The sequence below is a fragment of the Mustelus asterias genome, chromosome 15 (assembly GCF_964213995.1).
Source record: "Mustelus asterias chromosome 15, sMusAst1.hap1.1, whole genome shotgun sequence".
NCBI classification, from domain to species: domain Eukaryota; kingdom Metazoa; phylum Chordata; class Chondrichthyes; order Carcharhiniformes; family Triakidae; genus Mustelus; species Mustelus asterias.
Window position 1 is genome coordinate 89,620,319 of NC_135815.1, and position 18,362 is coordinate 89,638,680.

At 42.9% G+C, this 18,362-nt stretch overlaps 1 protein-coding gene across 7 annotated transcripts in view; it reads right to left on the bottom strand.

Moving 5' to 3' along the window:
* The window catches only part of ralgapa2 (Ral GTPase activating protein catalytic subunit alpha 2), a 487,945-nt gene that overhangs the window by 362,720 nt on the left and 106,863 nt on the right, over nt 1-18,362 (bottom strand). For all 7 annotated transcript variants that reach the window (XM_078230304.1, XM_078230302.1, XM_078230299.1 and 4 more), the window contains exons 7-10: nt 16,222-16,337; nt 11,787-11,925; nt 7,166-7,365; nt 1,998-2,228 (exon numbers count right to left, since the gene is read on the bottom strand). In XM_078230304.1, coding sequence (XP_078086430.1) covers nt 1,998-2,228; nt 7,166-7,365; nt 11,787-11,925; nt 16,222-16,337 — 686 coding nt within the window. The remainder of the gene's footprint in view (nt 1-1,997; nt 2,229-7,165; nt 7,366-11,786; nt 11,926-16,221; nt 16,338-18,362) is intronic.

The window sequence follows — 18,362 nt, forward strand, 5'->3', positions numbered from 1 at the left end:
GTTTCATTATGTTCAAGATGCCATATAAATGCAAGGTGTCATTATTTGTGGGACGGTGGCACAGTGGTTAGCATTGCTGCCTCACAGCACCAGGGACCCGGGTTTGATTCCCGGCTTGGGTCAGTGTGTGTGTGTGTGTGTGTGTGTGTGTGTGTGTGTGTGTGTGTGTGTGTGGAGTTTGCACTTTCTCCCCATGTCTGTCTGGGTTTCCTCCGGGTGCTCCGGTTTCCTCTCATACTCCAAAGACGTGCTGGTTAGGCGCATTGGCCATACTAAATTCTCCCTCAGTGTACCCGAACAGGCACCAGAGTGTAGCGACTAGGAGACTTTCACATTAACTGCACTGCAGTATTAACGCAAGTCTACTTGTGACACTAATAAACTTTAAACTATGTTGAGCGCTGTGTTTCCTACGCTATGAGAAGTGATTATACTTCAAAATGTATCATTGGCTGCACTTTCCAGCATCCTTAAGTTGTGAAGGGTGCTACACAAATGCACATCTATTCACAAGTAAGGAGTCATTGATACTTCATAAAAGTTATTCAATACAAAAAGAACTGCTCAAGTGAAGGTGGTTAATTCACCTTATGGAGTTAAACGATCACTGATTTGATACTAGATCTCTCACTGTGACATAATACATAAAGAAAATGGCAAAATGGGGTATCACTGCCATTGATATCAACAGGATCATTTCGCTGTTAGGTATCATGTCTGGACAAAACAGTTTACTTCCAAAACCTGTCATTGTTTTTTTTAAACCTTTAAAAGCGAGTACTAAATAGCTCAAGAACAATAACGAAAGCTGCATTGTAGTATTGCATTTGTGGAAAAGTATTTTTCCCACGCAATCAATGCATCAAAGACTCTAATCTCAGTTCTATGCAAGTGCAATCAGTTAGTCACAATCTATTTTAACAGTGACCTTTATTTAAAAACTTAACAGAAGAGTTTTCAAGTCGTGCCTGTCTGGCTGCTGTGCTACTGTCTGTGTGGCCAAATTCCCCTCCAACTCGATTTTCAAGTTTGCTGATGACACCACCGTAGTGGGTCGGATGAGACAAGAGTACAGGAAAGAGAGGGAGAATCTGGTGAATTGTGACGACAACAATCTCTCTCTCTCAATGTAAGCAAAACGAGGGAGATAGTCATCGACTTCAGGAAGCGTAGTGGAGGACATGCCCCTGTCTACATCAATGGGGTCGAAATAGAAATGGTCGAGAGCTTCAAGTTTTTAGGTGTACAGATCACCAAAGACCTGTCCTGGTCCCCCCCATGCCAAAACTATAGTTAAGAAAGCCCACCAACGCCTCTACTTCCTCAGAAAACTAAGGAAATTTGGCATGTCAGCTATGACTCTCACTAATTGTTTCAGATGCACCATAGAAAGCATTCTTTCTGGTTGTATCACAGCTTGGTATGGCTCCTGCTCTGCACAAGACCACAAGAAACTACAAAGGGTCGTGAATGAAGCCCAGTTCATCACGCAAACCAGCCTCCCATCCACTGGCTTTGTTTACACAGCCCGCTGCCATGGAAATGCAGCCAGTATAATCAGCACACCGGATATACTCTCTTCCACCTTCTTCCGTCGGGAAAAAAATACAAAAGTCTGAGGTCACGTACCAACCAACTCAAGAACAGCTTCTTCCCTGCTGCTGTCAGACTTTTGAATGGACTTACCTTGCATTAAGTTGATCTTTCTCTACACCCTAGCTATGACTGTAACACTACATTCTGCACCCTCCCTTTTCCTTCTCTATATACGGTATGCTTTGTCTGTATAGTTTGCAAGAAACAATACTTTTCACTGTAAATTGTGACAATAGTAAATACAATCAAAAACACCATGACAGAAAAGGTTGTAAGTAGCCTGATTGTCTGTAACTACACCCTGTATTAAAACTAAAACAATAGTCTGCACTGTGCAGAGGAAGACATAAAATACAGTAAATCTGATTTTTTTTCAGTAATTAGCAAATACACACACTAACCTGGTGAAACACTTCATTGATGAAATTCACATTAGCTTGAGTGGAAAGTAGTACTCTCTGAACCATCTCATAGACTGGCTGATGTTCTTCTTCAATGCTGCAGAGGCTGGAGGTACTGGGTCTTCTTTCAGATAAGGTACTGCTGTTGGAGTGAGAGCGATCCTGTTCAGAGGACCCATTTGTTTCCAATTCAATGGTTTTCTCCTGAGCTGATGGGTTTGCAGTCACTGACTGCTTAGCCAACAACAAAATACAAAAAGTTTAAATGTAAGAAATGCATATTTTCCCCTACTCTCCTCAAATGGGAAGTCAGCACCACACAATATCACTGTAACAAATTCACATGAAATACTCTCAAATGGAACAGAACAATCACATTTCAGCTCCCTCAAACAGACAGAAGACAACTAATGAAACCCATTCTCAAAGGAAAGTTCAGATTTGAGTGGAATTTCAGGTTGGATTATGAACTTGATTCTCCTGCATGCAAGGCTAACAATCAGAAATACATTTCTCGCATTTGCTAAGCAACTAACTGTGAATTTTAGGATTCAAATAATTTGTGTTCCTTTCCATTTGGCATCACGAGTGGCACAGTGGTTAGCACTGCTGCCTCACAGCGCCAGGGACCCCGGTTCGATTCTGGCCATGGGTAACTGTCTGTGTAAGGGCAGCACGGTGACAGAGCGGTTAGCACTGCTGCCTCACAGCACCAGGGACCCCGGTTCGATTTGGAGTTTGGGTCACTGTCTGTGCAGAGTCTGCACGTTCTCCCAGTGCCTGCGTGGATTTCCTCCAGGTGCTCCGGTTTCCTCCCACAGTTCGAAAGACGTGCTGGTTAGGTGCATTGGCCATGCTAAATTCTCCCTCAGTATATCTGAACAGGCGCCGGAGTGTGGCGACTAGGAGATTTTCACAGTAACTTCATTGCAGTGTTAACGTAAGCCTACTTTTGACACTAATAAATAGAGTTAAAAATCAATTCAAAGTATTAAATTAAATGATTAAATTAAGTGATTAAATTAAAATTCTCACCCAGCTCTTAAGCCAATTACAGTCAGTGACACTGGGTAGTGGATGGTCCTTAGAGTTCAGGAGCAAATATAATGTTGTAAAGGTGAGTGCTCCATGATAAATAAAAGAGACTTCTTTACTTAGCTGATGTTATAATTGATATTAGTGAACTTCTGCCACTTGAAAGCTTAGTAAGAAGTCTCACAACACTGGGTTAAAGTCCAACAGGTTTATTTGGTAGCACAAGCTTTCGGAGCACTACCCCTTCATCAGGTGAGTGAAGAGTTGTGTTCACAAACAGGGCATATATAGACACAAACTCAATTTACAAGATAATGGTTGGAATGCGAGTCTTTACAGGTAATCAAGTCTTAAAGGTACAGACAATGCGAGTGGAAAGAAAGTTAAGCACAGTTAAGCAGTAGATCACGAACCCACTCAGGTCAACCTATAACACAGATTACGCTGAGAGACTTTGCCGTCGCAGCTCTCTCACTCCTCATACATCAGGCGCTGCAACCTGAAAACCAAGATAGAGTCCACATTCTCAACTTGCGCTCAGGATGCAGATCAGCTGCAAAACACTGCCAAGCAGACGAGACAAAGGAACTACGCCTTTGTGCACACCAAGAACAGGAAACTTGAGAAACTCGGCATCACCACCAGCAGCAACCAAGCCTCCCCCGGTACCACAGTAGAAAACAGTACCACCATAGGGAAATCCATTGTCAACTTGTCGGACTACACACTTCAACCAAACGAAATCGAAGTTCTCAGCCGAGGGCTCAATTTCTGCCCCACCACCAGAATGGACCCCATCAGTCTCGCAGCAGACACCGAGGAAGTCATCAGGCGAATGAGGCTGCACGAGTTCTTCCACAAACCCCAAGAGGCCAACAGCGAACACAATGAGACAGCCAATGAACCAGAACAGCCGACAGAGAGATCCGCGGTGCAGCAAAGAGGAAAGAGTCAAATTGGACTCCTCCAGAAGGCCGCTGCCCTCGACTCGACATGTATGCCCAAGCCGCCAGGAGGTGCGTCAATGCCAGATTCATCAGCCGCACTCACAAGACTGCCCAGAACTTCACCCAAACGCAATGGAACGTCATTCGCACTCAAGACCAACCGCAACATTGTCATCAAACAGCAGACAATGGAGGGACCCCACTGTCATACTGAACAGAACGGATTACTGCAAAGAAGTGCACCGACAACTGAACAGCGAGGAACACTAGAGACAGTTAGCCGCAGATCCGACCAAAGAACACACCCGTCAACTCAGACTGATCAAGACCTTTGATCCGAACCTTCAGAGCACCCTCCGTGCTCTCATCCCACAAACTCCCCGCGTTGGAGATCTCTACTGCCTCCCGAAGATACACAAGGCCAACACACCCAGCCGTCCCATCGTATCAGGCAATGGGACCCTGTGTGAGAACCTCTCCAGCTACGTCGAGGGCATCCTGAAACCCATTGTACAAAGAACCCCCAGCTTCTGTCGCGACACTATGGACTTCTTACAGAAACTCAGCACACATGGAGCAGTTGAACCAGGAGCACTCCTCGTCACAATGGATGTCTCAACACTCTACACCAGCATTCCCCATGACGACGGCATTGCTGCAACTGCCTCAGTACTCAACGCCGACAACTGCCAATCTCCAGATGCAATTCTACAACTCATCCACTTCATCCTGGACCACAACGTCTTCACCTTCAACAACCAGTCCTTCATCCAGACACACGGAACAGCCATGGGGACCAAATTCGCACCTCAATATGCCAACATCTTCATGCACAGGTTCGAACAAGACCTCTTCACCGCACAGGACCTTCAACCGATGCTATACACTAGATACATCGATGACATTTTCTTCCTTTGGACTCATGGTGAACAATCACTGAAACAACTATATGATGACATCAACAAGTTCCATCCCACCAGACTCATCATGGACTACTTTCCAGAATCAGTTGCATTCTCGGACACACGCATCTCCATCAAGGACAGTCACCTCAGCACTCCATTGTACCGCAAGCCCACGGATAACCTCACAATGCTCCATTTCTCCAGCTTCCACCCTAAACACGTTAAAGAAGCCATCCCCTACGGACAAGCCCTCCGTATACACAGGATCTGCTCAGATGAGGAGGATCACAACAGACACCTCCAGACACTGAAAGACACCCTCATAACAGGATATGGCTTTCGACTCATCGATTGACAGTTCCGACACACCACAGCTAAAAACCGCACCGACCTTCTCAGAAGACAAACACGGGACACGGCAGACAGAGTACCCTTCGTCGTCCAGTACTTCCCCGGAGCGGAGAAGCTACAACATGTTCTCTGGAGCCTTCAACATGTCATCAATGAAGACAAACATCTCACCAAGGCCATCCCCACACCCCCACTTCTTGCCTTCAAACAACTGCACAACCTCAAACAGACCATTGTCCGCAGCAAACTACCCAGCCTTCAGGAGAACAGTGACCACGACACCACACAACCCTGCCACAGCAACCTCTGCAAGACGTGCCAGATCATCGACACGGATGCCATCATCTCATGTGAGAACACCATCCACCAGGTACACGGTACATACTCTTGCGACTCAGCCAACGTTGTCTACCTGATACACTGCAGGAAAGGATGTCTCGAGGCATGGTACATTGGGGAAACCATGCAGAATCTACGACAATGGATGAATGAACACCGCTCGATAATCACCAGGCAAGAGTGTTCTCTTCCTGTTGGGGAACACTTCAGCAGTCACGGGCATTCAGCCTCTGATCTTCGGGTAAGTATTCTCCAAGGCGGCTTTCATGACACACGACAGCAGAATTGCCGAGCAGAAACTGATAGCCAAGTTCCACACACATGAGGACGGCCTCAACCGGGATCTTGGGTTTATGTCACACTATCTGTAACCCCCACCACTTGCCTGGGCTTGCAAAATCTCACTAACTGTCCTGGCTGGAGACAATACACATCTCTTTAACCTGTGCTTAACCCTCTCTCCACTCACATTGTCTGTACCTTTAAGACTTGATTACCTGTAAAGACTCGCATTCCAACCATCATCTTGTAAATTAAGTTTGTGTCTATATATGCCCTGTTTGTGAACAGAACTCCCACTCACCTGACGAAGGGGCAGTGCTCCAAAAGCTTGTGCTACCAAATAAACCTGTTGGACTTTAACCTGGTGTTGTGAAGCTTCTTACTGTGCCCACCCCAGTCCAACGCCGACATCTCCAAATCACTTAAAAGTTTGACAGACTGATTATCTTCTGTGCAGATGTTAAAACATCCGTAAAAATACCTACTAACAAGTCAAACATTCTAGCAGATCAGGCTGCATTAGGGAATTGATTCCCAAATCATTTATGGTACAAACCATTTTTTAAAATTGTATTGAAAAATACATTTAAGAAAAAGAACACATTACTTTACATCAAAGTAACAGTTTTTAAAATTCTCAAATTTTGTTGGAAAATTCAAATGCCAAAATGTTTTATTTGTTTTGCTGTTCATTTAAATTAGTTGGGAAAGTCTCAGATCTGGGAAAGGGGGAGGCCGGAATCAGAGAAGGCTTAACCTTTCTCTATGGAACTCGGAGAAGCAGTTTTGCTCCTTCTAGTCACACAAAGAAAGTCCAAGTAAACACATCTTTTTGGTCTCTTTTTGGCTCCAATTCCTCTTTCTGATGTGCCTCAGTTAAAATGTTCATAGTTAAAGCAGAACCCTGCCAACTTCAAACAGGCATCGATATCATTTTATCAGTAGATCAGATTAAAATACAAGAGAGAGTGGGGAAGTAGGATACAGGCAAGAAGAAGTCTCCAGGCAATTTTAGCTACCCACCAACCGAGTTTTCTCGGGACAGTTAGAAACAACATCACTGCCGGAATTTTACCACCTCGTCCGCCCGAGGCTCGTAAGATTTTGCCCGAAGCCAACGGAGAATGTCGTTCTGCGAGCCTCGCCCACCCCGATTCCGGGGCGGGTGTGCTGGTAAAATCCCGGCACACATCTTTGGTCTTCACTCACCACATGCACTGCTGTAGGTGATCAGGTATAAAATTTATGAATGGAGTGTTAGAGCTTACAGTTTACCATATGTCTATGTTATCAAAATATCTGGACGTACCTGGATAATTTTAGGCAGTATTTCTCCGCCATTCTTAGTGTTTTGACTTGTGGCAGTGCATTTCTTTTCCAGAAAGAAGGTCACAAGCCAATTAATAAATGCCACCCGAGCTGCCAAGTACTGGTCCCTTGTGCTGTACGTGCTTTCACTGTTTCGTGTTACATTGATATATAGTGGCTTTGGCCTCATCTGAGGAATTTCTGGTAAGAATAAGCAAAAAGTATCATATTTTGGAACCTTGCACCTTTATTGGGTTTTAAGTGACAAAAACAAAAAAGGAATTTCTTCTTAGTTTCAATACCAATTGTTGTTCTACTAGCTGCTGAGACAGTTCACTACCTGAACCATATTATACTTGTTTCAACAAAGCATATCAGTTTTCCAACTGGTGAATAATTAGTTTGACTCTACAAAAGGGCAGCACAGTGACACAGTGGTTAGCATTGCTGTCTCACAGCGCCAGGGCCCAGGGTTCGATTCCCGGCTTGGGTCAACACATTCTCCCCGTGTCTGCGTGGGTTTTCCCCAGGTGCCCCGGTTTCCTCCGACAATCCAAAGATGTGCGTGTCAGGGAGACTAGCTAGAATAAATGGGGTTATGGGAATAGGACCTGGGTGAGATTGTGGTCAGCACAGATTCGATGGGCCAAATGGCCTCCTTCTGCACTGTTGGGATTCTATGGATTCGATGAAAAGGTTTAACCTACGCTGAATTTGAACAACCAAATCAGCCACCACATAATTCTTGAAAAGGAAGCAACTACATTGTGATGAAAATATAATAAAAACTTTTCAATATTATATCAGTAGCAGTGCATCACATTGTTATTTACTAAATTAGAACTTGATGGAAGTTTGCTTTTTTAAAAAAATTTACTTGATATTGTTGACAGCATGGGATTGGATTAAGCTCCATGCAGATCTGAAACCAGAAGCTACGTTTGAACTGTGCTCATTTTTCATGAACCTTGCCTCCTCATATTATAGGCTTTATCCACTGACCCAACCAACTGTACTTTTTTTTTTAAAAAAGCAGAAATGAAACCTCTATCAGCTAGATTATTGAACATTATGAGGATCTTTATAGAATTTTGGGACTTGGATTTTCCTAATAACACAGACAAAATATTGTAAAGTTTTGTAAACTGTGAAGGGGACAGTGTAGAATTCAAAAGGACACAGGTAAGTTGATGGAGTGACAGGTGAAGTTCAAGGCAGAGAAGTATGAAGTAATGCAATTTGGTAGGAAGAACATGGAGAGAGAATATAAAATGACGGGTAAAATTCAAAAAGGGCTGCAGTATGTGAATAGATCACTGAAGCTGCAGGGCAGACACAGGGAGCAGTTAATAAAGCACATAGTAATCTGGGTTTTATGAGTAGGGGCATAGAGTACAAGAGGAAGAAGGTTATGTTGAACTTACACAAGACACTAGAGAGATTTCAGCTGGAATAGTGTGTACAGTTCTGGACGCCACACTATAGGAAGGATGTGAAAGCACTGTAGAGAGTGCAGATGCAGATGAGGTTTACAAGTATGGTTCCAGGGATGAGGAACTTCAATTTATGAGGAACTTCAATTTATGAGGACAGAGTGGCGCGGTTGGGACTGTTCTCCTTGGAGAGAGGAAGGCTGAGAGGAGATTTGATAGCTATGTTCATGAGAGGGCTGGATAGAGTACATAGGAAGAAACTGTTCCCCACCCCCTCCCCAATACAAGGATCAAGAACGAGGGGGCCACATATTTAAGGCGATTTGCAAAAGAAGCAAATGTAATACAAGAAAAACCTTTTTTATACCATGAGTGGTTGGGGTTTGGATTGCACTGCCTGGAAGTGTGGTGGAGGCAGGTTCAATTGAGGCATTCAAGAGGTCTTAGATCATTATTTGAATAGAAATAACATGCAGGGCGTATGGGAGAAAGGCAGGGGAACGGCACTAAGCCAAGATGCTCTTTTGGAGAGCTGGTGCAGACACAATGGGCCCAATGGCTTCCTTCTGCACTGTAACAACTCTGTGATTGTGATGAAACGCTTGCGTTGTTTTTAAAAATATATTTTCATTTTATGTTTGCCTCGTATGCATGCTTTGCATGATCCCCAAGGAAAGCAGTACGCAGTGACATGTTCTTTTCAAGCTCTGATAATGCCACTCTTCGGTTAAATTTCAGCATTCTCCAATTCTCCACCACTCCCCATCTCTTTGAAGGAAAGCAGTCTATCTCCAACTCCTCACCTTCCAAATATCCGTGGTGGAGATCAGAAACATCTCTCACCTTCTTAAGCTTTTTTAAAAAAAGTTAATTTGAAAAAAATATCAAAATGGCATCAATGATGATAGAAATTTTGGTTTTTGAAGGTCACACATAAATACTTTATTAGAATTCTATCATCTCATAACGCTGCACACATTTTACTTACATAAAATAGGGAATCCGTTTTCTGGACAATTTTATTTTAAGATTTGTTCCAGCTTTGGAGCATACAAGTTTGCCTTCGACTTACTTGATTTTTAAAAATTACTTGGATATTCCAAAATTAAAACTCTCATGTTTAGTATCCATTATAAATTTAAATTTGCTTCAACAACACCTTGCATTTATATCATAGCTCTAACAGTAAAATTTTTCATGGCACTTCAAAGGAATGATATCAAACAAAATTTGACATTAAGGAAATGAAGGGAGATATTAGACAGGGCAGATATCAAAAGCTTGGTCGAAGAGATAGGTATGCAATGGTTTATGGAGAAAATTTCAGAGGTTAGGTATTAGCAGTGAAGGCACAACCAGCAATTAAAATTGTGGGTGCACAAGAGGTCAGAATTGGAAGAGCACAGGTACCTCAGAGTTGAGGTTATAGCAATAGGGTGGACAAGGCCACGAAGGGGTTTGAAAATAAGGACGAGAATTTTAAAACCAAACTGTTGCTTAACCAGCAGTCAATGTAGGTCAGCAAGCACAATGGTGACGGGTGAACAAGACAGGTGCAATTTAAGATGCGGGCTAGAGAGTTTTGGATGGCCTTAAGTTTACGGAGGACAGAACATGGGAAGCCAGCCAGGAAATAAGCAAAGGCAAGGATGGGGACAAGCAGCGTTAGGTGGTGAAAATAATTTACTGACAATGCAGATGTGTGGCCTAAAGGTCAGCTCAGGCTCAAAGTTCGCTTGCAATCCATTTTGGTCTCAGGCAGTTGCTGATGGGAGGGATGTAACCAGTAGCAGAAAATTAGATTGTGGGTACCAAAACCCATGGCTTCAATCTTTCCAATATTTAGTTGGAGAAAATCTCTGCTGATCAAGTCTCTTCAGCCACTCCAATGGTCTCCAATTGCATAAGATGTATTAATAGTTGTTCCCAAAAAAATAATCAGTTAAGAGGCTACACCCCTTCATTTTTGAACATATGATTTTTCAACTTTCACCTGACTGGAACTTTTGCAATTTGAACTGAGGCAGAGTAATCTGCTCAAACAATGCAAGGCCACATTCCAAGGTGGAGGTGAGGAACCATCAACTCGCCCTCAGCGGAGTGTGAAGGGACCCAGAAACCCAACAAAACTCATGACTGTTTCAAGGAAGAGACTTAAAAATATGCAAAATGCTAGATATTAAAACAGACAGAACCACCAAAAACTTCTTGGAAATACATAATGGGTGAAGTAATTCAAGGAGGGGCTGCCGGCCACGAGAGAAAGATTGCAAGTGACACAGGTGGCGTCCAGAAAGCCTTCAACAGAGGAAACAAGCTGAATGAGGGATGCTCATTCTCTCCCTCTCTCTCTTTTGGAATATGAATGTCACTTGGTTTGAGAAGCCAACTCAATGAGAAGCCTACCAACGAACCAAGATCACATGGTAACTACACCATCTTTTACAACTGACTGCATCAAAGAAACTAGCTATCCTAGATCAGTTGCAACATTTAAAATCTATGTTTCAAGAACGTTATCACACATCTAACTGTTTTCAAAATTGGGACTCTAACTGCATTTACTTCATGTGGGCATGCATGGGCAACGCCTCTAGCTCTGAGCACCAGTATTAGCGTGCATGCCTGTGCAAGTGTGCCTGTGCGTTCATCCATGCATGCATACCCTAATGATTGCACGAGGGCCAAATGCTTGGCGTTCTTTGTTGTATTTCTCTCAGGCTGCAGGCTAACAAATTTGCGGTTTTGACTCAAGAAAACCTGGTTTATTGGATCCTTGTTGCTCACTGCTTAAACAGTGAATTGCATTTGGATTCAGAAAAAAGAAACATAAACACTTATTGTGACCAGCTAAGGAGGTGTAAACAGGGGAGCCAGTTCACTCCCTCTCTCTTGGTCATCCAAAATCCAACAGAAATTAGCATGGCACTTTCAACACTGAACACAAGATTCAGCCCCAAAAGACATGGATGACGTAAACAGTCTTAAGTATTTAGACCCAATTCAGAGAAAGGGACAACGTTCAGGAGTAATATTTGGCCAACTGTTAACAATAAAAGCTAGTGACATTTACTGTTTTGCTTGGTTGGTTTTGGGTTTAAATCCTACACTTCTTTGTGCATAATCTGACAAAGTTTGAATAAACGTACAGGAATAAGACATTAAGCATTAATGATCTGTTTTACTCACCAAGTACAGGATTGTAAAGGTTGGTAAATTTTGTAAAGGATGGAAATAAATGCGAAAGGTAGAACTTCTTAAACAAAGCAAAAAGAAACTTAAAGCCACTTTCTTGTTTCTCCTTATTCTTCCATTCTAAGCTTGCAGCCTTCAAATTAGAAGCAGAAAACTAGTTAAGGAACAATACTTGATCATTCAAAAAAATATTATTCAAAATATTGTGAAAAACATATTCAAACATAAAACATTTAATTCTTCCAGCTAGTCGCTCTTCTCCCTTTGAGATCCTTGACACAATATATTGCTAACCAGTTAAGACAACAATCTGTGAGAGCAGGCAATACCAGCAAATTCCCCCATATTCTTCTTGTGAGAAGAAGCTTAGAATGAAAATTACTGAAGAAAGCCAAGATTGTGAATGTTCTGTGATGATTTTTGGATCTCTATTCAGGTTCAATAGTTCATTAGGCTTTGGAACAACCCAACCAAGCAGGGAACAAAAAAAGATTCAAACATATTGGTATCTCTGTGCAACACTTTTCCTTCAATTACAATTGTCATTACTCTCAGTCACATTATATCCCATAATCTAAAATGAACATTCATTAAAATGTAAAACTCCGCAGATGCTAGCTTTGAAAATCAACGGGTGAGTAGCTCGGCATTTACAGTGGGTGTACGCCTACCAGGAAACACTGTCACTCACCCAAACTATATGGGGGGGAAAAATCCCTCATTTGCCTGCAAATAACGTTCTGCATACCCAAGATACTGGATCATCTAGGGAATCTGTCATAAAAATGAACTCTTAAAAATTAATCACTGCTATCAAAAGAACTCTGAAAAGTTAATCATTGCTATCAATGTGCTTTCACACCCAGGAGGGTACTTGTAGTTGCCCCTGTAGTCTCCCTTACAAGGCGGGGGCATTTTAACAACATCAACCATCTCAACGTCCTCATATCCACCTGATCAGTCTAAACAGTCATACCTCCAATGACTATACACTAGACCTGAATTGAGATACTGAGATGCGAGAACTCCCCAGCGCTGCCTCTCCCTATGAAGGGTGAGAGGAGAACTCTACCCCACGAGTCCTTCCCAAGATGTTTGCTGCATGGTCAAGACAGTATATTCAAACCCCAGCTTAGTTAACCATTCTGAATTTCCCCAGTTCCAAATAGGGCAAGGCGTATGCCATATTGCTCTTGGATTTTTGAGGCCTCAATTGTTTCTGCAGGAACAATAAAATTTCCTTGGTATTTTTTCCAAATACATCATTTTTCATCCAACATGCCACTCTGGGTCATCAATTTACACCATATAGTAAGTGTTTCACTCTTGATTGTAAATTACAGCAGTTCTTTTATCAAGGGGCAAAGGATTTGTAATATTCAGCTGTTAGGATCGCGAGTGAGTGATGATTCCACAAGAATCATTTCCTCTAGGATACTTAATGTCCAGAGTACCATGTGGAATATATTCACTGTCACTGAGCAGGGTCAAGGTTAAGGGGGGAGTTTTGTATCATGCAGTGAAAAATGTAAGCACATTATATTGCCAAGAAATCAAATCATTGTCAACTTATTTTCAACTGAACTAATTTGCTAACAGAACAAATTTTGTAAAGGACAGGAAAGGTGGGGAGGAATCAAAAAAGGATGCAAATATATTTGCAACATTAACATGGTTCTTCGAATGTGGATTAAAGACTTGTACTTGGTATTCAGCTATTATACAATATTACAACCATGTTGTCCAAAGGGTTTTCTAGTAAACTGTATTTTCCTCTGAATGCATGTTTTTCATTGTACTGACACAGTAGCAACTGTGCTCCGAAAGCTTATGGTATTTGCTACCAAATAAACCTGTTGGACTTTAACCTGGTGTTGTGAGACTTCTTACAGTAGCAACTGACAGAGATGTTTTGCATTTTTGTCATAACAGCATGAAAACAGGAGTCCAGCTTTGGGGGTTGGAGTGGGGAGGGGGCTTAAGTTCGCCGGGGAAGTCGGCTGCAGAACGCTCGGGTGCCATTGCGTAGGATTCCCTGATCTGCTGGCGAACCAGGAGACCTCCTCCCACCCCTTCCCCACACGGGCAGCGACATTGCTAATCCCCACACCAGCACAGGTCACTGGCATCGGGGCTACAGGACCGTCTCAATGAATCTCCCGGCAGACCTGGGACATGCGCCCCCCCACCCCCTCCCCCCCATCACGACCCCCTCGGTGACCCATCCCTATACGACTCTCCTCCCCCCGCCCTCCCCCACCTGCACGACATCCCCCCGCAGAGGTCTCCCCTTGTACGACCCCCCACTTGTGTTGCCCCCCCCTCACCCCTGCGTATGCCCCCCCACCCCCGTCATTGTGCAAACCACCCCTCTCACATCCGTCATGGCTCCACCCTCATGGGACCGCCCCTGGCACACTTATGGTGGCCAACCAGGCACTGCCCGATGCGCACTGCCCGGCCATGCCGAGCACCGGTGACTTCAATGGCCTCTGTTTCGCCCCCCCCCTCTCCATGGCGCCTGGTCCCCACTATTGCAGAGCATGATGCTGCGCCGGCATGGGCAAAAACACCTGGAAGGGCAGAGGCAGCTGTGCTGAACCTGGTAACTCCATTTAAATATAGTCAATTTCATTAAAATAGGCTTTGCGTCTTTTCTTGCCGGCAGAACAGGGTCAGGAAGATAGCAATCCCGGATTTTTGGCCTCGCGCCCTACCTTCCCGGCTCACCACCCTGATCGACCGGTGAGTCAAGCCAGTAAGATCGCTCCCAAAAGATCTCATGGGAATATTCAAAGCGAGACAGGGAACTCTATTTGTGTTTGGCAATACTCAACTCTGCATGAACCACAAAAAACAGGTGAGCCAGTCATTTGGTTAATTTACTGTTTGTGAGACCTTGCGATTTGCAAAGTGGTGCTGTCGCTGCCAGCATAATGGCAATGACTATATGTTTTTAAAAAATTGGCTGCGATCCGCTTTGGAATAATTAGAGAACTTGAAAGCCTCTTTTCAAATTTATTAGAACCTCAGGGCAAGAACGAAAAGAAAAGAAAAATTGCCAGACTTCCAGCTTCTGGTTATCATTCAGCATCACCCACTGGTGCAAAAGTGCTTTTTTGTGGACATGAAGTAAGACTATGGCTGTGATAGCTTTGACAGTCAAATATTCTACCAACACTTCCTTCACATAACTCTTGCGCAAGTAAGATACAAAAGCGCTGCCACTCTTTGGAATTGTTTCCCACTAAGAGTTAGCGAATTGAAGAGTGGAAATGAGAACACCAGGATAACTTTGAAAAATTGGCCCAACCATCCATTTCCAGGTGCAGCAGACACACTGAACATACTACACTTCTACAGTCAAGAAGAATTCACTACATTAAATGTCATTTCTGCATATTCCAAACCACATGTAAAAACTTTTCCCTCTCATTTCCACAACCTCAAGGTGTCCAAAGCACTTTACAGTCAACTTTTTATTTTTAAGTGTGGGGCTGCATTTCATGGGCCACCCGTGGGCAGGAAAACAGGCGGATAGGCCCGCGACTTGGGAATACTGTGCCACCGGCAGCATATTCGCCACTGACTTACCTGCCTCACCACTTTCACAGGTGGCGTGGGAGGCATTGGGTGGGCCACACAGTTGAGCCCCTAATTAAGGGCCTTGTCTCATCACCTCTCCAATTTAACAGCGATGAGAAAAACCTGCGTAAGCAGGTTTAACCCTGCAGCGCTGGTCAGGGAAGGTTCGTGGGGCGGGGTTTCACCTTCTCCCTGGCCCTTTGCGTCAATCAGAAATCCATCATCACCATCCAACCATCATGTACAAACCAGCCTGTAATCACTGTTATAATACAGGAAGCACAGCAGTCAATGTGCGCAAAGCAAGCTCCCACAAATAGCAATATAATAATAGCCAGGTAACCTGTATTAGAGATGTTGATTGAGGGGTAAATATTGGCCATACCACTGGGCTAACTGCCCTACTCTTCTTCTTTCAAATAGTGCAATTTGATCTTTTACGTCTCTCCCCCCCTCACCCCCCGAAAAGATGAGCCCTTCTTATAATGTCTCATCTGAAAAACATCTCCAACAGCATACCACTCCCTCAGTATTCCATAAGCATACCACTCCCTCAGTATTCCATAAGCATACCACTCCCTCAGTATTGCGCATAAGCCTGGATTTTTTGTATTTAGCTCTTGGGAGTAAGACGTGAACTTACAACCTTCTGACTCAGGTGAGAATACTACCAAGTTGGTTGTAAGTCCAGGTAGAACAGAAGCTTGATAATGAATTATATTTATTCCATTTGCATTTAACTACTCAAAGGCTACACATTCATTTCTTGCTTATATGGTAAATCATGCATCGCTCCACTCTCAACTTGACCATTTTGGCATTATTATAAATATTCTTGATTTACCTGGATCACCATGTACTTCAGAAGAATTTGAAGGAAGTATAAAGTCTGGTCATCCGATATCTTTTCACCCAATACTGATGGTAACAGAGGAGTAATGTCTTCTGCAGCAATTTTTACTAAGCAAAAAAATGGTAAAAGTCATCAGTATATAATTTTGTGCTGATTATTGTGTACAGTTTTAATTGCCATATTATGGAAAGGACATAGACGCATTGGGGAAAGTGCAAACAATTGTGAAGGTGATGCCAGGGATGCCAGGTTATGCATATCAGGAAAGGGTGAACAGTTTTGCAGCAATACAAAAAGAAATTCCCTGCTTTTTTTTAAAACCACAGAATCTTTCAGTGCCAAAGAGGTCCTTCGGCCCATCAAGTCTGCACCAACATTTGAGAAACACCTGACCTACCTACCGAATCCCATTTACCAATACTTGGCCCATTGCCTTCCCGTGCCAAGTGCTCATCCAAGTACTTTTTTTTTAAAAAAGGTGTGAGGCAACTCACCTCTACCACCCTCCCTGGCAGCACATTCCAGACTGTCACCACCCTCTGGGTAAAAATGTTTTTCCTCACATAGCCCCCCCCAAAAAAACCTCCTGCCCCTGTGTTCGCTCATGAATGACCCTTCAACTAAGAGAAACAGTTCCTGTTCGTAAATTGAAAACCCGAAGAGAAAGGGACACAAATCTGTTCACCCTTTCCTGATATGTATAACCTGTCATCTCTGGTATCATCTTCACAATCTTTTGCCCTTTCTCAATGCATCTCTGTCCTTTCTATAATATGGCAATTGGAACTGTGCGCAATAATCCAAGAGCAGTCTAACCAATGTTCAATACAAGCTTAGCAAAACTTCTCTACTTTTCAGTTCTAACCACTTAAGAAATAAATCCTACTTCTTGGTTTGTTTTTCACCACCTTAAGTGCTCTGGGCTCTGAATATTAGCAAACAAAATTTACAATGCAATTTTGCTTTAAAAAATATTCCATGATGTATTTAACAGTAATTCAGGGCTGTTTGACTATGTGACGTTAGTGTACCTTTAAGAAAGGTTTTTTTAAAAACATGATTTCTGCAGCTCTCACAACTTCAGTGGTGTCATTGTTGCTGACTTGACTGGAAATGTCCTTTTATTGCTACTTAAGAGGCTTAAATGGGTTGTTAGTGTTTACTCTGGGATTAGTTTTATGATCCTGCATTGTTAGGAGGACGGTCATGTGTTTTGGGACAGTTTTTTTTCATTTCAGTTTGGAGCTGCAGGTTTGAGTTTTAGAAGGAACAACAAGCCAAAAATAAGTGTTTTCCCTCTCTCCCTGTTTTTTTTTCTTCCTTGGAAACTCTTGTTTTCCTGAAGGGTGAAAATCTGCTGTTGTTGGAGGCTGGACCAGTCTCTCTCTGGTGTTTTGGGAAGCTGTTTGGTCTTCAGCTTGTTCTGAGCGAATTAAGACAAAGTTTTCAATTCTCCAACCAAAGGATTCAATTTCCAGCACCACATGAGCATTAGTCTGTGCTGCGTTAAAACTGTGAAAAGGGTCTTTTGTCTATGGGATTGGTCTGATTGGAACATTGTAGATATCTTTGTTAAGGGTTATACATTATCATGATTGTTTCTTGTTTGTAATTGATAAAAGTTATTGATAATTTTCTTGTTATACATGTTAACTATATTCTTAAATAAACATTGTTTGATACAAGCTCCCTAGTGGGTCACTTGAATCATACCTGAAGTGAAACATCTCACGCTTATCCCAGCCAAATTCAAGATGCAAAACTTATGATTCAGGCGAACTTCTTAAAACACTGTCGTTTCTAACCTGAACCATAACAACTACCATAGCTCAAAATAGGCTTTAATCAGTGTCAACCCCACCCCCCTTGACCTCGGAGTAACACCATTTTGAAAGACTAAAAATGACTTTTAGAAAATATGCAGAGCCATTGATATTTATAAAGGGGTAGTGTAATTAGTTCCTTAGTAAGCAAGCAAACATTTTCAAAAGCTTTTAAAACGTCCTTATTAGAATCAGCTTAAATTTTAGGCTCTCTTCAAAGGCCTGCAATAGAATGCAATTAGCAGATGTCTGGTGGTGAGTAATTCATTTTGGGTGGTTAGTTTGATAGGTGAGCCAGCTTCTAACACA